The sequence below is a fragment of the Zeus faber genome (genome assembly GCF_960531495.2).
Source record: "Zeus faber genome assembly, chromosome: 12".
Taxonomy (NCBI): Eukaryota; Metazoa; Chordata; class Actinopteri; order Zeiformes; family Zeidae; genus Zeus; species Zeus faber.
The window spans coordinates 14,128,764-14,149,160 of NC_137196.1; the positions used below are offsets into that span (position 1 = coordinate 14,128,764).

Below are 20,397 nucleotides of genomic sequence, written 5' to 3' on the forward strand. Positions count from 1 at the left end.
AAGCTTAACAGTCTGAAAAAAACACAAATAAAAAAGCTTAAGTCTGAAAAAAATCCATAAAAAAGCTTAACAGTCTGAAAAATAAAATAAAAACTGCTTAACAGTCAGAAAAAGATTAAAAATAAAATAAGCTTAAAAGTCTGAAAACAAAACAAAACAAAAAAAAAAATAGTCTGAAAAATTAAAGAAAAAGCTTAACAGGCTGAAAGAAAATTAAATTGAAAAAAAGCTTAACAGTCTGAATAAAAATAAAATAAAAAAAGCTTAACAGTCTGAAAAAAACACAAATAAAGATGGCTTAAGTCTGAAAAAAACAAAACATAAAAAAGCTTAACAGTCTGAAAAATAAAATAAAAAAGAGCTTAACAGTCAGAAATTTTTTTTAAATAAAATAAGCTTAAAAGTCTGAAAAAAAGCTTGACAGTCTGAAAAAAAAAAAAAAAAAGCTCACTAGTCTGAAAAAGCTTAACAGTCCGAAAAAATACAAATAAAAAAAAAGCTTTACAGTCTGAAAGAAAATATAAAATAAAAAAGTTTCACAGCCTGAATAAAAATAAAAATGAAACAAGCTAAACGGTCTGGAAAAAATAAAAATAAAAATAGCTTAACCATCTGAAAAAAATACGAATAAAAAAAGCTTAACAGTCTAAAAAAAAACGCTTAACAGTCGGAAAAATAAAATAAAAACAGCTTAACAGTCAGAAAAAAATTAAAAATAAAATAAGCTTAAAAGTCTGAAAACAAAACAAAACAAAAAAATAAAAAATAACAGTCTGAAAAATTAAAGAAAAAGCTTAACAGGCTGAGAGAAAATTAAATTGTAAAAAAGCTTAACAGTCTGAAAGTAAAATAAAAAAGAGCTTAACAGTCAGAAAAAAATTAAAAATAAAATAAGCTTAAAAGTCTGAAAACAAAAACAAAAAACAAAAAGAAAAACAGTCTGAAAAATTAAAGAACAAGCTTAACAGGCTGAAAGAAAATTAAATTGAAAAAAAGCTTAACAGTCTGAAAGAAAATTTAATTGGAAAAAAAGCTTAACAGTCTGAATAAAAATAAAATTTAAAAAAGCTTAACAGTCTGAAAAAAACACAAATAAAGATGGCTTAAGTCTGAAAAAAAAACAAAACATAAAAAAGCTTAACAGTCTGAAAAAAAAAATAAAAAGGAGCTTAACAGTCAGAAATTTTTTTTAAATAAAATAAGCTCAAAAGTCTGAAAAAAAGCTTGACAGTCTGAAAAAAAAAAAAAAAAAAAGCTCACTAGTCTGAAAAAGCTTAACAGTCCGAAAAAATACAAATAAAAAAAAAGCTTTACAGTCTGAAAGAAAATATAAAATAAAAAAGTTTAACAGCCTGAATAAAAATAAAAATGAAACAAGCTAAACGGTCTGAAAAAATACAAATAAAAATAGCTTAACGATCTGAAAAAAAATACGAACAAAAAAAGCTTAACAGTCTAAAAAAAAATATAAAAACAGCTTAACAGTCAGAAAAAATTTTAAAATAAAATAAGCTTAAAAGTCTGAAAACAAAACAAAACAAAAAAATAAAAAATAACAGTCTGAAAAATTAAAGAAAAAGCTTAACAGGCTGAGAGAAAATTAAATTGAAAAAAAGCTTAACAGTCTGAATAAAAATAAAATAAAAAAAGCTTAACAATCTGAATAAAAATAAAATAAAAAAAGCTTAACAGTCTGAATAAAAATAAAATAAAAAAAGCTTAACAGTCTGGAAAAAAAAAAAAAAGCTTAACAGTCTGAAAAAAAAAAAAAAAAAAAAAAAAAAAAAGCTTAACAGTCTGAAAAAATACAAATAAAAAAAAGCTTTACAGTCTGAAAGAAAATATAAAATAAAAAAGTGAATGAATAAACATAAAATAAAATAAAAATAAAAATAAAAATGAAACAAGCTTAACGGTGTGAAAAAATACAAATAAAAAAAAGCTTAACAGTCTAAAAAAAAAAAAAAAAAGGCTTAACAGTCTGAAAAATAAAATAAATAAAAATCCTTACAGTCGGAAAAATATCAAAAAATAAAATAAAATAAAAAAAGGTTCAAAAGTGAAGTCAAACATGAACGCTATTATTTGATTTGAGACACACCGCCTCGCCGTCGCTCTCTCTGCAGCCAATGGGCGACAGGCACCGAGCGAGTGCCCAAGAAGAACCGGAAATAGAGGGTGAAAAGCTCGACTTTTTTTTTCAGATTCGGCTCCCGAGGGCGAGGAAGGTACTTCCGGGGAGCGATAAACGAGAGTCGGTCGAGTCGGTCCGCTCCGAGTCGCGAGTGGACGGAACCGATTAATCGTGGCGTGATGAGCGATTGAGGCGGAGGAATGCAAGGAAAAATGTCGATCCCGGGAAAATCTCTTTCGCCCGCCGTTTGCGCCAAAATTCTATGATTTTGTTCCGCGAAATCACAAACATAGCTCCTTCAAAAGTGTTTGTTTTGGTGGGATGCCAAGCGTACGCCTGTCACATTCGACGTGAATCACGCCAAATGCCTTGGCCCCTTTTTTTACACATTCATTCGGTCATCCGTCGTAACTTTCAGTTCGGGAGTCGGGAGATCTCGCCCGCTCTTTTGCCCGAGCGACTCTCGATTCATTTCGTTCGCTACGAGCGAATCGTCCGCGAGTCTTGCGTCACGACTGTTGACACCGTGCGCTTCATGCGTCTGTGTCGCCGCATCCCCGGCAAGCAGCCGCCCTCACACCCCGGACCGGGAGGATTTCAGGAGGAGACCAAACCACTTCCATTCGCGCAGTCGGAGAGCGTGGATGCGACGCGACTCCGCGAATGGTCGTCGCCTTGAGAGCCCCGCCTGGGAAGCGACCACCGAGACGCCCGCGTCTCCCCCTCCCTCCGCCGGCCCGGCAAGCCCTTCCTCCGGTGTAAGATCTCAGCTCCCGCCGGTGAACCCAAATGGCGGGAGCGACACCGCCGGGGCGGGGAGGTGTCGGGAAAACGGAGAGCGTCGACGACGCCGAACTGGCTCTGGGCGGGATCAACATGCTCCTGAACAACGGGTTCAAGGAAAGCGACGAGCTCTTCAAAACCCACAGGTCAGTGGCTGTCCCCCGTTGCCGGGGAAACCCACGTGCCGCGTGGAAGCGCCCGGTGACCAGGCGCCTCTGCTCCGCGTGCGCGTCGTCACATCTCGGTGTCAGTAATAACGCTGGTGCAGTGTAAATAGCACTGCCCCCCCACACGCCCACCCTGCTGAGGGAACCGACTGCACGCCACCGACCCCAAGGGCTACTCTGTCGTTTTTAACGGAGTTCGCTTCGCTTTAACAGCTTGTACGGGTGCCCGTGATAGTGACGCGGGGACACCCTGTGCCCTCCACCGTCCAGACTTTTTTTTTTCCCCTTTTAATGAGACCACGTCGATCGGCTACGAGGCTTTTTGTGGCACTTGTAATTATACTGATCCTTCCACCGGAATGTGTGTTCATGATTGCGTGGGAGGCACTGTATATTTTGGGTTTTGTACGTTTTATTTGCTAAATGAACACTGTGTTGTGTTGACTGGCATTCTCGCCATTCCACAAAACTGGCTTAGAGCAACTTCAAACCGGTTTTTGTGAACTGCTTCTCATGCTGTCACCGGTTGGATTCCTTTATAGGCTTTAGTCCAGAGAAGTTTGTTGTATTAAGCTGTATTAACTGTGTTCACCCAGTCCATCCTTATTGTTTCCTATGCACCTTTTCCAATCAGTCATTCGGCAGATTAATCGTCATCGCTGTTGTGATTGTTGTCTAGGTTACTGACAGGCTTGACTTAATGGCACAGAAGGTCAAGCTGTGTATGGCCTGGCTCCCGGTGAAAGCTTAAATGTCACCCTTCCTACTAATTGCATCCAGTAAGACGCCATGCTGTGGTTTGTCAGGACAGGAAGAGAGGTCGAGGCAGAAGCATGAATGCAGCCCAGAATGAAACTTGTGATCGGCCGCAAGCCGCTGTTCTGCGCTTCCTGGTTTTGAGGTTTTTAATGTTTGCTAAGTTCCTTGGTTTACATTTTTTACAGTACACCCATTCAGATGGCATCGCTTGAGGCAGACGAACTTAACAGCCTTCGCACGTTCCCCTGACTTTGATCCTTGTGTTGTTGAACACAAGAGTTGATTAACACTTATTTGGCTCCCCGTTAACACGTCACTGACCATGTTCTATATTCTATTTAAGGAACCACAGTCCTTTGATGAGTTTTGGGGCCAGTTTTGTCAGTTTTCTGGTAAGTAGTCTCGATCATATGCAACATCATCCTGTTGTTGCATATGACAACAGGATGCCACAGCAAACCACTTGGCGTGAGGCCGTAGCAGTTCAGCGGAACCAATACTGTCGTTGATGCCAAAAGCTCCCACAAAATGACCGTACTGATGAACGCAATGGCAAGACGAGTCGGACCAGGGAAACAAATTATAAAAGTCGTATCTACCTGCCTGCCGTAGAATGCCATGATGACATTTGAGGAGGAGAAAATGCAGGTGGCCTTTGAGGACCTCAAGGCCACAGAGAGGCTCTGCGAGAGTGAGAACGCCGGAGTCATTGAAACGATCAAGAACAAGATCAAGAGAAGTGTGAGTTTCCCTCGCGTCCACAAAGAATAACAATGTAAATGGCGACATGCATACACAAACAAGGATGTTGACTTTACCTGCCTCCTCTTCGATTCTTGTCCCAGCCTACATTTCTGCACGGTTACAACTTACCTGGTTACATATTTACTTACCAATGGTTACATACATACATAATTCCTACAGTCCCAAATCTTTCATGTTGTCTATCTGTAATTTGCCTACCTCACTGATCTCGCTAACCCTTTATTTTTTGCAGGTGGACTCCCAGAGGTCGGGGGTGGCTGTAGTGAATCGCCTCCAAAGGCAGATTATCATCGCAGACTGTCAGGTTTACCTGGCGGTGCTGTCTTTCATCAAGCAAGAGTTGTCCTGTACGTAACTTAATATGCTTTATTCACTGGTTTGTTGACCGAAGAAGATCGACAGGTCTAGGGTTGCCAACCATTCACCTATTTTTGATTAATTGCCATTTGTAATCTGATTGTTTTAGCGTGCCAAAATGATCACATATCAGAAATATCACATTTTATGAATGTTCATTGTGGTATATGGTTAGTTTGAACTCAATAACTAATTTCAAAAAGACCTTCATGTTTGATTTTGGATGACGTGGCAATATTCCCTATGTCTCGCTTAAATTACTGCCAGTACTTATTAGTTTAATTGAAAACCAGAAATCTTATTTTGCTGTCTGATGCTCATTTGCCTGAATAAGAACTGCGTTTTTTAAGGTGATTGGTTAATTCTTTGTTTATGTGGCCAGTCATAGGTTATCATTTGCTTTTATATAATTATAAGTAAATAAGTATACATTTTAAAGTACGTTTGTTTTTTTAAGGATTTTATATTCTTTATTACTTGATTCCTTGGCATTTGATCGGTGTAAAAAACATTTATTTGTGCGAATATTCTGTTAGAGTAGATTAGTATTGTGTTCATTTATGTCATAGAATAGCAAATAGGGGACCTATTGTATTATTATTATTATGCAAAACTCACGGGAAAAAATACGCCGTACAAATTTGTGTCTCAGTCCTACACTACGTCACATTGAGACGTAGTAGAATTAGAACTGCCCCCCCCATCGGACTAACTTTACCCACGGTTGGAGGGATAACGCAGAGAATAACAAGTGCCGCTGGGAAGATCGGCACAAATCTTTTGAAAGAAAGAGGAAATAATATCAACTGTCCGTGAAGAAACTACCGACGAGGGAAATGTCGGGTATTTAAAAAAAATAGTTCTGCTGTGTTTCTTCCTTTTTTTTAAAAAAAAAAAGAAAAGAAAAAAAAGTAGGCAGTAGATAGGCTGTAGACTGCGGCACGCGATCTGCTGCGCGTTTCTCCAAACAAAAAGAAACAAAAAAAAAGTTTTTAGCGTAGATGTATTTATTTATTTATTTTATTTTATTTTGCCGACGTTTACATGAAACAAAAAAAATCCCCGAGTGCCAGTCCCGGTGTGGTGTCCCCCCACACGCCTGAAGCATGGCAACCAAAGTCTGAACAAACTTTCAAATGAGGCCTTGTAGATCTAATATGAGTGAAGATTTGGCAACTGGATTGCTTATTTCTTTGCTAAAATTTGTTCAGAAGCACATTTTGCTGGACCGATGAGGTGAAATCAGTGGATGTTTACGTACTTCATACAACGGGCTCGCAGAACTGAGACAGAACAGTTCCAGAGCGGGCGTGGGGAGCAGCAGCATTTTGATTAAAAGCTACACGCTGAAGCAGCCCGTCGAGAAACAAAGGGTTATTGAGGCAAGTTAGGAGACTAGAATGCTTAATCCGAGTGGTATTTTCAGCAACAAACTCCAAAGACATTTTTTTGGGGAGCTCAGACACCTATATTAACTTGTGGAAAAGGAGAATAATAGGTCCCCTTTAATGTGATCCCTCCACAGCGTACATCAAAGGAGGCTGGATTCTCCGTAAAGCCTGGAAGATGTACAACAAGTGCTACAGTGACATCACCCAGCTGCAGGAGGGCAGCAAAAGGAGGCCTGTGGACCAGCAGAGATCGCCATCACCGTCCTTGTCCTCCGGCTCTGACCAGTCCATCCACAGCCAGGGCCGGCCCCCGCCCGGGCCGGCCCCCGACCGAGAAGCTCTGGACCGGCTGAAGGGCTCGGTCAGCTTCGGCTATGGCCTCTTCCACCTCTGCATCTCCATGGTTCCGCCGCATCTGCTGAAGATCGTCAACCTGCTTGGCTTCCCCGGCGACCGTCTCCAAGGCCTGTCAGCTCTCACATATGCCAGTGAAAGTAAGGACATGAAGGCCCCTCTAGCGACGTGAGTAGTTGTGCCACACACCTCTGCTGTCAGTGCATGTTTAAATGGCTGTTATTGCAGGTTTGCTTATTTACTGTAGCGTCTTTTATATTCAGCCGCAGGGGATATGTCAAAATAATGACTAGATTATATCCAATAAGGAGGAGGGTGACATTGACATTCTGGGATGTTATTAGTATTACTAGCAGTATCTTGTATTGGTGGAAAGATACATGCAAAGCGAGTAGCAACTGTATGTCGAAAGGACTAATTCAAAATTCCCCAGATATTCGGTCTATTCAGTACCAAATTGAGCAAATGTTACTGCCACCCACGCACACAGAACAGAAAGCAAAAGCAAAAAGAAATGCACCAAAATTCCACCAGGTCTCAAACTTAACTGCTCAAATAATAGACAGCTTTCAGCTTTTAAAAGTACACTGCCAAGGAGATAAGTGGTGAGCTGACAGGAATGTACATGTTTGTGTAAAGAGCAAGCATGGGCATACCACGGATCTTAATTTAAAAAAAAAACGAAAAAAAAATCCTCAGGTTTATGGTTTATGGTCCGTCAGAGCTGACTGGCTGTTTTCCCCCTGCTTACTGTATAAAACCGTGGCAAGCAACTCAGAACCCAATGTTACAGGTACCTGTTTCCGGGTGACTACATACTTGAATAAAGGAGTGACGAGAGGAAAAGAGAGCCTAACATCCAATATACCAAACATACATGTGTTAATTCGTCCTCGGGTAAATTCAGGTAATTATTTGGGTTAGTCAAGTCCAGGAATATGTTTTTTGATTTGCATTAAAACTTTTGTTCGCTTGCTATATTCAAGACTTAAAACAAAGTGATCACAAGGAGAGGATGACTCACTAAGCTGCATTTATTGCAGATAAATAAGCTGTGTATCCAATGACCTTTACAAAACATTACCACATCATGAACACAGTGTGCGTGATTCATTGCTGCACTTTATCTTCTTTAGCTTGGAGAAAATGTCACCGTGGCATCAGGATATGGAGATTTTGCCAGAGGAGCCCCATATATTGGAATCTTGATGCAGGCCCCTAAGTGCTCTCCTTGCGCCCTGTTCCTGAGGCCTGCTTTCGCCTACCAAAAGTGACGATTTGTCTTAACTAAATTCTTAAATTCAAGGATGGATTGCTATCCCTGCAAATAAAAATAAATATGCCTAAGAAATAAATCCTGAAATAAATAAACAAGGCAATAAATATACAAAATATAGCTGCAGGCGGCAAAACATGGGGTTCTGTTTTGTCGTGTTAGGTATGTTTTCAGGGTTTCTGAAATGCCGGGATCAGACAACACAAATGCAGCCCAATTTTTGACCCGATTTTGTCGTGGCCGTCAAATTTCCAGCATCAGGCACAAATGTGAAGGTCGGGGAAGACGAACAGGCGTCTTTACCTCATGTTGTGTAAATTGTAATTCACCTCACCTTATGTTGCCGTAGCGCGACAGCTAGGGATGTTAACGGTATCAAGCAACCACGGTTCTGAACTGTAAGCCTCCATGATCAATGATATAGCTCTGTTTTGCAAAATTGAAGGTGTAAACTTTAATTCACCCTCACCTTAGCAGACGCGTTCTGCATCCTTATTTACAGCAACAGTGGCAGAACTGTTTTCGGCCAATATTTTACAACACGGTGCTATGCGTTACTTGCGCACACATGGGAGCGAGTGTAAACAGACATGGCGGAACGGGGCTTCGGGAAATTACTCATTGGATGGATTATTATAGCATTTGCCTATCTGCTACCGTGCGGCGGCAACATAAGCTGAGGTGAATTAAAGTTTACATCTTCCATTAGGCAAATATGTCGGATTTTGATATATATACGTAAGTCCCTTATTTTGCCTCTCCTGTGAATTTGAACGCTCCGACAAGTGCCTTCCCATGCTGTGCCGTGTCTGAGGCGTTACCATGTGTTTTTCTTTTTCAAATGTCAACTATTTATTAATTGAATATACAGAAAACAAAGGGGGGGGGGGAATTAATGCCGTGCAATACCATATACCACGGTATTTTGATAGATACCGTACTGTGAAATTTCACACTTACATCCCTAGCGGTAGCAGACAGCCAAATGTTGTCATAATCCATCCAATGAGTAATTTGCCCCAAGGGCTGTGTTCCGCCATCTTTGTTTACACTTGGTCCCATGCGAGTGAAAAAGTAAAGCACGTAAAATATTGGTGTAAGCAGTTATGGCCGAACGCGGCGATTGGCAAAATTACTCATTGGATGGATTATTACAACATTTGGCCATCTGCTACCGCGTAGCTGCAACATAAGGTGAGGTGAATTTAAGTTTACATCTTCAATTTTGCAACATTGATTTATACCGGGGGCACGGTGTTACAGGGAAAGGCTTACAGTTTAGAACTGTGGTTGCTTGATACCGGGGTATACCTTAAAAGGGATTACTGTGACATCCCTAATTACGATCGTTCCTGGATCATGTAGTGCGGACACAAAAGGGACGGTTCCAAAGGTTCTTAGAACTTCCTGCGGTGCGAAGAGGCCTTCTGTGACCATTCATAGTTTTCTGAGTTTCCCTGAAATGCACCGTCGGCTCAGATTGTCCATCCATCTTTCTGCAGTCAGTTGTGTCGCAAGTGACTGGATGTGAATGAGTTCTGAGAGCTGAAGCTTGGACTTACATACTGTAACTTTCGATGATGCTCTCACAAAGCGTCTGTTTTTCACTTATTTCTGCTCCAACGATTTTCAACAAATTTCTGCTCTACTACCATTGTCATTTTCCAGATACTTTAAGCGTGAAAAATACGAAAAAGATTAAAAATAAAAAATCCCAGCCATAACAATAGTGATCCAGCCCGAAGGAACCCAAGCCCCGGGATCCCACCTGATCTTTCATTCCGATTCACTGGATCGTTCATCACTTTCATTGCGCCCAGGGGTTTCATGAGACCCGCCGAATTTTCTGCAAAGTTGCCATTTTCAAGCACGCAAAGTGAGAAAGCGGGACTCCTGCGGCGCACAATGGTGGCGGTGCTGGTGCGGGGTCACCGCCACAGACACTTGCACCCTCGCTCCCAGCACCCTCGCTGAACAGTACCGTTCAATTTTTATCTTATCTTGAACGTTTGAATCGGATTTTTTTGGGAAACGGTAAAGTTTTTAGAACCTTTCAAATAGGCCATTACAAAAAAAAAAGATTTTTTTCGATTTTACTATTGACACAGAGAACAGATAGACAGTCGGTTGTTTAGTCAGCACATTTCAACATCCCTAGTTTATACATGTGTATAAATAGCATAAATGGACTGTAAATAATACCGTAATTATTATTTTTTTGCAAGGGTTACAGTGCCGTTATTTTTGGCGTTTTGAAAAAATATATTTTTTGGCCTGGCGGGGGATCTGGTTGGCCTGGCGGCCCACAAGGCCCTTACAATTATAGGGGAGACGCTGGATTTACATGCACCATGTTCTGTATGTCAGTGTTTATGTGATTTCCATGCAGATTGGCCCTCTTGTGGTATCACACGGTAGTGCAGCCCTTCTTTGCACTGGATGGAACGGACACCCAGGCTGGGCTGATGGAGGCCAAAGCCATTCTTCACCGAAGGGAGGCAGTCTACCCAAATTCCTCCCTCTTCATGTTTTTCAAAGGCAGAGTACAACGCCTTGAGGTAGATACAGGCTGTAAGAGTTGATTCTGTATTTCTATTCACAGGCCGTGTAAAAATGTTCTTGCATGAAGTAGTCATATGAGACATAATTCTAATGAATGCTATAGTATTAAGAAATGTATAGTTAAGTTATTCTCTTTTTGAAGTCAACAATGCATTTAAACAAGGCAATTGTATAAGAATACATTCTTTATCCTGTTTGTTCACGGGAACTCCTCAATACACTCAGATATATCTATATATTATACCAATAAGTCATTATTTGGGATGCACCAATGATAATACTGGTATCAGATATTGGGCCAACACAAGGCCAAAATGGGGAGTCGTGACGGAACACACATGCACATGATGTGACTTCCCCTGCGAAATCCCTCTGCTTCACAGTGCCAGATTAGCGACGCCTTGACGTCCTTCAGCGGAGCCTTGGAACTGGCCACAGACCAGAGGGAGATTCAACATGTGTGTTTATACGAAATAGGTACAGTTCATCTCACAATAAGCCCATACTTGCGGCCCTTGTCACCATCAAAAACTGTCTGAGTTAAGTATTTTCTACACATATCCGGTGGTTGGATTGTTGCAGGTTGGTGCAGCATGATTGAGCTTAACTTCGGAGATGCCTACCGGGCTTTCGAACGCCTGAAGAGGGAGTCCCGCTGGTCGCAGTGTTACTACGCCTACTTAACCGGAGGTTGTAGCCATGCATAGAAGTGAAGCTACGGATCTTGTTAATGACTGTGCTGTGCGCTAAAGTGTGGTTATTTGTGGCCCTGCGTAGTGTGCCAAGGTGCCACTGGAGATCTGGAAGGAGCGGCAACTATCCTCAAGGACGTGCAGAGGCTTTTCAAACGCAAGAATAACCAAATAGAGTTGTTCTCCATGAAAAGGGTGAGCATGCGCCTCAATCAAATAAGTAGAATGTCTGAGAGTTGTTCGTTGAATTTGAGCTAATCTAAGGTGCGTGCGTGCGTGCGTGCGTGCGTGCGTGCGTGTGTGCGTGCGTGTCACCTGAATCCAAAATGTTTCCAGGCTGAGAAGTTAAGAAAACCCAGTCCATCCAAGGAGCTGTGCTGCCTGTCGGTGATCGAGGTTCTGTACCTGTGGAAAGCTCTGCCCAACAGCTCCGTCCCTAAGCTCCAGACCATGACGCAAAGTACGACACTCCCACAGATAAGATGGAGTTCAGAAGCACTTGTCTTTTTTTTGGCTTCCATCATTGTTGCCTTATTTGATCGTTTGCTGAGGTTCACACGCCCTACACGAACTCTGTCCTAATCCCCCCTCAGTGCTGCAGGGAATGGATGACGCCTCATGTGCTGGCCTGAAGAACCTCCTTCTTGGCGCCATACACAAAGCTCTTCATAACACCAAAGATGCCATTCAGGTACACAAGTGTGAAACATTGGGATGTAAACGAAGTACAACGCAGCGGCCTGGAGACGGAGGCATATTTAAAGATGTAAGAACCACCGGAAAACATGTCCCAGAAACCCGTTAGAGTCAGAATACTCAATAAGGGAAAGAAGCACGAATGCGACAGCGAGAGGAGTCGGCCTTGGTGTACAGGCAGTCCCCGCGTTACGAACGCCCGACTTACGTACCGACCTCTGTAAAGCCTAATTTGAAAAACTCGGCCCCAGGGAGAACAACGCCAGGCCATCGTCGCTCTCTCTCTCCCTATTAAAAATACTGTGCTGTGGTTACATTTATTAATATAATTATTACGGTATTATTATATTTAAGATATTTTAGGTAAAATATATATTCAGCCATACTAAGCCAACATTTGACTAATTGACGCTAGATGTGAACTATACCTAACATACAATTTTGACTTACAGACTTACGGAACTTGTTTGTAACCAGGGGACTGCCTGTATAAATTGTTTTCTGAAATGTAGTTATTATTTGGAATAGCATAAATTTCACATTACAGGTGCTCCTCACTTAACGACCGACTTCCCTTCCTAGGACCAGGTTGTTTAGCGAATTGGTCGATTAGCGAGGACCCGCGTTATGTCACGGTAAAGGGCGTGGCGATTGCGAACGCTAAACTTTTTTCACTGAGGACCACATACAGAAAAATATGTGAAGTGCTGGGCCACTCACGAGAGGTGAGTTATATCGCCTTACCTCTAGTGTATTAAAGTCAGCAAAAGCAATCAATTGTAGGTAAATTATGCTTGATAATTGAATATGCGTAAAGGAAAAAAAATGCCTACACCACAGCTTTCCATGAATGAGTTTTCATTTATTTTGTTACAAAAATGGTTGTCACCACATTCTCCAAACAGCAGCCTCAGATTGCATCCTAGTCAGGATGGTGAGCCCCCTTTACAGCCCTGTATAATGGTGTAAAAATAAGGAGAAAAGGGGATGGGTATATTTCAAGCTTGTTATGCAAATAAGTTATTGGGCTTGTTAACACATCAACTAACGTTTTTTAGAAAATTTTATCAATTTTAACTGACTGAATTTGTTAAGTAATTGGGCTTATTAACACATGAATACTGTGTAATATATATTTATCTCACCTATAATGGGAACAGCATTGAACTCAGTGGGAGCAGTGATGCTGCGCTTTGGACTGAAGGATGGCTGGCAGGTCATGAGGAAGTTCGGTGTTTGAGATGCAAAGGTGCTCACAGAGATGGTTGTCGGTCACTTTGGTTCTCAATCTGCTTTCGTTCAGAGTTAACAGAGAAAATGTTTGCACACAAATGGATATTGAGCCAAACAGACTCTGTACTTGTTCTTTTTGCGTGGCGTCTCATCAGAGGAAACTTGGCCTTTTTTCAAGCTCCAGTAGAAGTCTGTCAGGGAGAAAAGCTGATGTTGATTCTTCAGAGTATTATCGCACTGCATTTCGATAAGTTCTAATTGTAGACTCTCTTCCACTTCTTCTGCATTCATCAGGAAGGGAGTCAAGAAAGCTTGATTTCTTTTGCGCTGACTACATTTTTAGCAGCCTTTTTAGCAGAAAGCTTGGCCTTTGGAAAAGCAAAATTTGAATTCGGACAGCATGGGGAAGTTGCGTAGTTGTGTCTCAAAGAGACGGAGCTCCACACAGAATGCTTTCATGTGCACAAAAAATTGTGGTACAAGCTGGTCTTTGCTTTGTAGGCTATTGTTCAGTGTGTTAGGATGATAAGATCAAGTTCAAGAGATTATTTGTCACATACATATACATATTGTCAACTTAAAAAGCCAGGTCTGCCAACCATAGAGGATCACTCAGCTCACGAAGAGGTCGGTCCTTCTCTTTCAAAAACTGGTCTATATCTGATCTCAGGAAATAAAACCGCTGCAGCACAGAGCCGCGACCTAGCCAGTGCACATCAGAATGGGAGAGTAGGTCCCCGTATTCAGCATCAACATCAGATAGGAAAACTTGAAATTCTCTGTGGTAGAGCCCACAGAATTATGCTCAAATTATGTTGACAGTTTTTACAACAGTGTTCATCACATCGCCAAGCTGGGCTGTCTTGGTGGATGATACAGTGCATTTTAACAGCCTCACCTCCACTCTCTTGCACCTTGGCGCACACCATAGAGGCCATTCCTTTGCGCTCGCCTGTCATTGCTGGAGCCCCATCCGTTGTAACTCCACACAGCTTGTCCCATTTAAGTTCCATCTTGTCAGGTGTGTCTGACACAGCTTCAAAAATGTCCTTACCCGTTGTTGTGCCCTTTAGACTCCTAAGATCAAGCAGCTCCTCCATAATGCAAAAGTTATTGTTAACTCCCCGCAAAATATATATACAGTGTATATAGTATATATTGTATATTCAGTAGTATATAAGGTCAATATAGTATATACAGTATATATAGTGTATAAAGGGTGATGTGCGATGAGATCCTTGACGCTGAGATGCAGTATTGTATGCAGTGCACAATACAGACTGGTCAGAGCTGGTCGTAAGTCTGAACAGTCGTTAAACAGGTAGGTCGTTAAGTGAGGAGTACCTGTACTGTATTTTTGACATTACTGCATGGACAATGATACACACAAGTGTACAATCAAATACAGCGGCAGAGAACAGTCAACATTAGTCATTTTGCATCCATACTTTTCCAATTTTTACAATTTGTTTGTGAGTAAAATAAACTATTTACAATAGAACAGCGGGAGATTTCAACTGAAGCATCCAAAAAAAATAAATAATAATCACTTCAATTTTCATACATTGTTTTAATGTACAGCAGAAATCTGACCTTATGGGTTGAATGTACATAGTCCACTTGGACCAAATCTGAAGAAAAAGGTCCTTGACCCAAGGACATGCAGTGTTGAATTTGGTGCAACACGCAACATGTGTAATATTAATAAACTTTCAATAAACAGCAGGGGGCGGGGCTTCCCGTGAAAGCAATCGGCCCGTTCCAAACAGGCATGTTTTGTGCGGACACGCAACACGTGTAATATGAATAAACTTTGAATAAACAAGCGAACAGTGAGTTCACCCAAATGTGCGACTTGGGTTCGTTTTTTTTCCCCTGTGTTTTTGACCGCGAGTTGCAGCAACTTTCACCAACTGGCACGTTTTTCTGTGCTTTTCTTATCAAAAAATGTATTACCGTAACCAGTCGGACAATTAAAGACGGCTGCAATGTTTAAAATTTATATTTCTTTCAAAAATATGAAAATAATATGGTACTACATTGTAACGGTAATGTAGCGGTAACAATGTCTTTAAGCCCTTTTTAGCGTCACGGTAAAACATTTTTTGAGAAAAGCACGCAGATAATGTCATAGTTAAAAACAACTAAGTTTAGGTGTTGTAGTAGGCGTAGGCGTAGTAGGCGTTGTGGACTTTAATATTTAAATGAGTTACTTCACATTCTCTGTGAACATGTGTATTTATTTGGGACATGTTTTATGGCAGTTTCATGAGAATGACCCCTTTCAGTGTGCCTCTGCCTTTAGCCTGTGCTGCTCAGTGAAGGTGGATCAGATTGACCGGTGCATCCCGAGGAACAAGTGGGCGTTGGCACAGGTGTTACTATTCAACCCGGCATGTCTTCTTTGATTCTTGCAGCATTTTCAGCTGGCAGAGAGAGACGAGGTCAGCCGTCTGAGCAACTCCTATGTGCAGCCCTACTCCTGCTACGAACTGGCTTGCGTGCTACTCGACAGCCCGGAGGTCAGCCATTGTAGTTGGACTGCAGCACGCGTCTCTCGTCCGAGATTGTGGGGGAAGCAAATTGAACTTTAACATTGGATTTTTGGCTTGCTTTTTCCTTTCTCTTCCTTGTAGTCTGCGGAGAGGGGCCGAACATTGCTGCTTCGGGCCAAGGTAGGCCAAACGAATCTGAACATACAGTACACACTTCAGACTTTTGGCTTGTTCCGAACTGATCTCTCGTTTAACCCCATCTACTGATTGTGTCTGTGGATCTCGTAGGAGGAATACGCTGGCTATGACTTTGAGAACAGGCTCCACGTTCGCATCCACTCGGCTTTGGCCTCCACAAAAGCCGTGGCCTCACAATGACTACATTTGTGTTCCCCCAAAAAAGACGCTTTGGAAAGGACAGTGATTAAACCTCTTCCAGCCAAAACAACACGACTCTTATATCTTACTTGTGTTTATTTATTTTACGTATTTATTTCAAGAGAATTTATATTTCTTTTTTTACACAGTGTGCCTCGGGGGATTTTAAAATGTGCATGTTAATGTTCAAGTTCAAGTTCAAGAGATTTGTGTTTAATTGTTAAGGAGGATTAGTTACATGTTGTTTCTATAATTTAGGGACATTAGCTCCGGCTGTAAGTGACCATTAGATTGTTCTTATACCAAACCATTCATGGGAACTGTACCATAGCATAATTGATTCGGAGGCTCGGAATTTGATAGCCCCCAATAATTGATCCATCTTAATATCACTGAAATGATTATGTAATAACTTGAAAAATACGTAAGCTTTACTTCAGCTCTGTGTGGCTGCCATATGGACACAACACCACTTTAACATTTATTTGATTCAGTCGATGTGTTATAGTAAGTGGTCATTATATTCATGTGAATAATCTCTGCAGTAATTTGTCGATAATGTGCCGGCATGTCCTGTCTTTTTTTCACGTGCCCCAGATGCACACTTTGCTACTCTATTTTGGTTGGGAAGCAATTCTATGTTTTTGGGTTTTTTTGTTTTGATTTTTTCAAGTTATTAAAGATCTGAAAACGAACCGTGTGTGCAACACCCGAGGTGAATGTTCCAGGTCATTGCCTTATGTCTACCAAACGTGTCTACAACTCACTTATCGCAGAGCCGGTGAACTCAAACCCTTATGTCCTTTACTCAGGTCGGTTAAAAAAAGGAGCTGAGTATCTGAAGCGCGTCATGCGTTTTAGCGCTACACCTGATGCCTGTGGTCAAAGATGATCACTACAGCTTGAAGTGATGATGCTGGAGTCTGCGTGCTTGGGGAGAGTTGCTCACTAATGCTGAATAATACATGAAATACACTAAAAACATGAATAATTGAATGGTTCTTTAAGGCTGGTAATAAAATAAATGACCAGGAAAACTGTTGTCACTATGTTATCAAAAGTACAATTCCGTTTTTTTGTGGCCAACATTTTTTGAAAAAAATAAAAATATTTTTTGTTTTTTACTATTTTTTATCTGAATATCCTCATCAATTATCAACTTCGGGTAAAATAGAATATAAGCCCACTGTAACCTATCAACTAGTGTTTTAATGAGTCGCATATTCCAGAATAAATAACTTTATTTAGACAGAAGGAATAAAGGAAAAGAGAAAGTCCTGCTGAGCCGGAAGCAGATTTATTTTCTGAGGGAAAAATATGAATATTCATGAGGTGCCCGTTCAAACAAGTCCTGGTTGGTCGAGTTCCAAAAGACTCCTCATTGGTGGAATTGGTTTTCGAAGCCCACTTCACAACTGTAGCGCGAAAAGAAAGTGATGTACATAGGTAGGTAAATAGTAAAAAAAAAAGGTATAATTTAATTTATAAACTCTTTAGTAACAGGCCTTTTGATTTATCTTTAGATAATTACATATATAGCTATTGCTATAAGTTAAAAGGTGATTTATTGATACTTTGTTTAAAACATATAAAATAATTTGGTCGGGAGGTTTGACAGTTGCTATGCACTCTGGTCGTCATTTTTGGAGGATAACTTCCATTCATTTGCAAAGAGAAATAGCTAAAATGTACAAAATGTACAAAAATGGAGAAAGGAACGGATAAATAGAAGGATTGAGGTTTCACACAAGATGGTTGGGAAATGGTCTATGGCGGTTTTTCACCTAACAAGACTTCCAAGCCACCTTGTAACTCAAAAATGCCCACAGTCGCTGCTTGTTCTTTGCTGTCGTTTTGGTGTGTCCGGGCCTTGAAGGGCCTCTGATGATCCCTGCTGCCCTGCAGCTGCTGGGGCTGATCAGGAGGCAGGGGCCTTCAGCCTCCCAGCAGTCCAGTCTGTGGCCCACATCAGTGGCGCCGAACCCTGTCACCTGGCCGCTGTCCAGGGTGCTGGAGAGATGAAGAGGCACATTGAAGAAAGCTTCCTTCCCCTGAGCGGCGCTGACTGGCTTGCCTCGAAGCAGGTGTGCCACTGCGGGGAAGAGCCCGTGCCGGGGTTTGCAGACCTTGGCTTAACCACGCCCCTCGGTCTTCCACACATAGAACATTTCTATTATTATGGGCCCTCCGGCAAAAGAGTGGGCGGGAATTACTGAGAACTAATTTAAAGACCAAGGCAACAACCATGTCTAGGCATTAACCATAATTCAAATTGAGTATGGCTAATTTGCATTCCACCAATATAAATAATTTAAACAGAATGAAATGTAATTTAGGAGAATTCCATTCTGAACTCAGAGCTGAACTCAGAGCTGTAATGAACAGAAGTTCATTACACCAACTGACTCAAAACAACAATGTTCGATTTCACATAGACTCTGCCCGCTAGATTCTTCCTTATTGACTTACCCCGCGCACATGCGCACCTTGCTGGAAAAAATGAATCCACTTATCAGCTGTGGCCTGCCCCGGCCGTTATGTTGCCCATTTTCTTCGGTGACAATTCACTGAAGAATGAAGATAAAGTACCTGAAGATCAGAAGATGAGTGACGCTCGTGTCCCACCACAACGGCCCTTTTCAGGGCCAGACTTACTAGGGCAGCGGTGTGTGGGATGTCCGGCATACTTGTCACCAACACGTCCACTGCTTCGAAGCTCATTTCATGCCAAATAGGGAGCTGATGATCCAGCGGCCTGCGCAGGGTTACTAGTGGAGGCTCTCGTCCCATAAGGGGAAGAGGAACCGGAGCAGGGTCTGCTCTGTCCTTCTGTGCTCCCTGCACCAGGCAAAGCCCCCCAACGGCTCATCCATCGTAAGCCAGATGACTTACCCCATGGATGAGTACGAGGAGGTTGGTTCACCCAGAGGTTGTAGTGCCCCCAGCCCGACTGCTAAACGAAGACTTCCTGGGGCTTATTCACTCAGCAGTGGTGAGGAGGGGCATCCCCCTCCCCTTCCATCGAGGCGCCTGACGAAATGGTGGAGGAGGTCTACAAAACGACGTCTGCAGCCGGGAGGGATATCCTCTGCTTGCAGTTCCCCACCATCAATCGTTACATCGAGTGTCGGTACCAGGCTCTATCCAGGGTCGGTTAGAGTAACTCCCTTTTACAGCCATAGAGGGGAGAGCCAAACCAAGCGGACAAAGGGGATCCCAAAGGGGATCCCAGTGCCTCCCTCTGCACCTTGATGGCACGCAGAGAGCCGAGAGCTGACCCAAGTCCTGGTGGTATTGGCAGGAATTGCTACGACTTGGGCATTGACTGGAGTGGCTGGACCTGAACACTCTCCCGGAGCCCAAGAAGACGAAGCTGATCAACGGACAGGTGTCCGGTGACGGACTGTTCTGACTCTCGTCGAGCCAGGAGGGCACGTACGCCCCCAACAGCCCCCCCACCAAGCAGTCGGTCGCGAGTGCTGGCAATTGCCAGCGAGTAGCCGGACCGGTGTCCTTGCTTCAGGCCAGCAGGTGCTGGGAGAGCCTCTCGCTTGGCCCCCACTTGGTTTAATACACCTATTGTCAATAAAATTCATAAAGATGTGAAAAATGTTTTTTTTAATAAACAATACATTTTCAACAGCAAGCTATTCTATGATACCCACCTCTATCCACCCTGCCTCTCTTGAGCCAAGGTGCAGGAGAACGATGCAGGGTTTCTACGGGCGATGGCCCAGGTTGGCCACTGACTTGCCCTCAGCGCTTCCTGCCAAGAGGATGAGATTGGCAGCTTACTGTTTGCCTCGTTACAAGAAAAAGCACCCGTGACATTACCGCCGACAGCGTGATTAGTGGAGGTACTTGGGCCAGTTCCCCATGTTTGGCTGCCCCACTAGACCCAAACAGGGCTACCCACTCAAGCCACATCAACAGCCCCCCCGCCGGCATTTCTATGCTGATTCCCACGGGGAGGGTTTCTAGCGCTGAGATGCTGACAGTTTATATTTATGAGAGCCACAGAGACTCTATGCAGGTCCCGCAGACAGAATCTCCGCTGTGGCCACACTCCTCACTCTCCCGTCTGAGCGAGATGAGAACCATGTAATGAAATATGAACGCTGTTCTCACTTACGTCCTCAGTCACCGGGTGAGCCCCCTCTTACTCTGCAGAAACGGTTGTGTGTGGCCATGGGCCACACACACACACACACACACACACACACACACACACACACACACACACACATACATTCAGAGGCAAAGTTTGCAACTACCACAGAAGAAAGATGTCCACACTACATAGTTCGCATGATGAAAATGTGCATTCGCAGCCGATACCTGCACTTTTACAGTGA

At 42.4% G+C, this 20,397-nt stretch overlaps 1 protein-coding gene across 1 annotated transcript; it reads left to right on the forward strand.

Annotated features, from left to right (window-relative positions):
- The first annotated feature begins 2,721 nt into the window (after positions 1-2,721).
- On the forward strand, positions 2,722-16,828 carry LOC307237543 (tetratricopeptide repeat protein 39C-like). The gene is made up of 14 exons (XM_080010277.1): positions 2,722-3,063; positions 4,187-4,235; positions 4,456-4,584; positions 4,841-4,955; positions 6,491-6,878; positions 10,376-10,544; positions 10,932-11,025; positions 11,131-11,238; positions 11,326-11,435; positions 11,577-11,700; positions 11,834-11,931; positions 15,587-15,691; positions 15,806-15,844; positions 15,953-16,828. Exons 1-14 carry the CDS (start codon positions 2,924-2,926, stop codon positions 16,040-16,042), a joined length of 1,758 nt encoding a protein of 585 aa, XP_079866403.1. The 5' UTR covers positions 2,722-2,923; the 3' UTR covers positions 16,043-16,828.
- Positions 16,829-20,397: the final 3,569 nt, after the last annotated feature.

Excerpts from the sequence above, each read along its gene's own strand:
- LOC307237543 (XM_080010277.1), top strand. The coding sequence starts at position 2,924 with ATGGCGGGAGCGACACCGCCGGGGCGGGGAGGTGTCGGGAAAACGGAG. Across the intron at positions 3,064-4,186 it reads GAGCTCTTCAAAACCCACAG|GAACCACAGTCCTTTGATGA; the intron begins GTCAGTGGCTGT and ends ATTCTATTTAAG. Across the intron at positions 15,692-15,805 it reads TGCTACTCGACAGCCCGGAG|TCTGCGGAGAGGGGCCGAAC; the intron begins GTCAGCCATTGT and ends TCTTCCTTGTAG.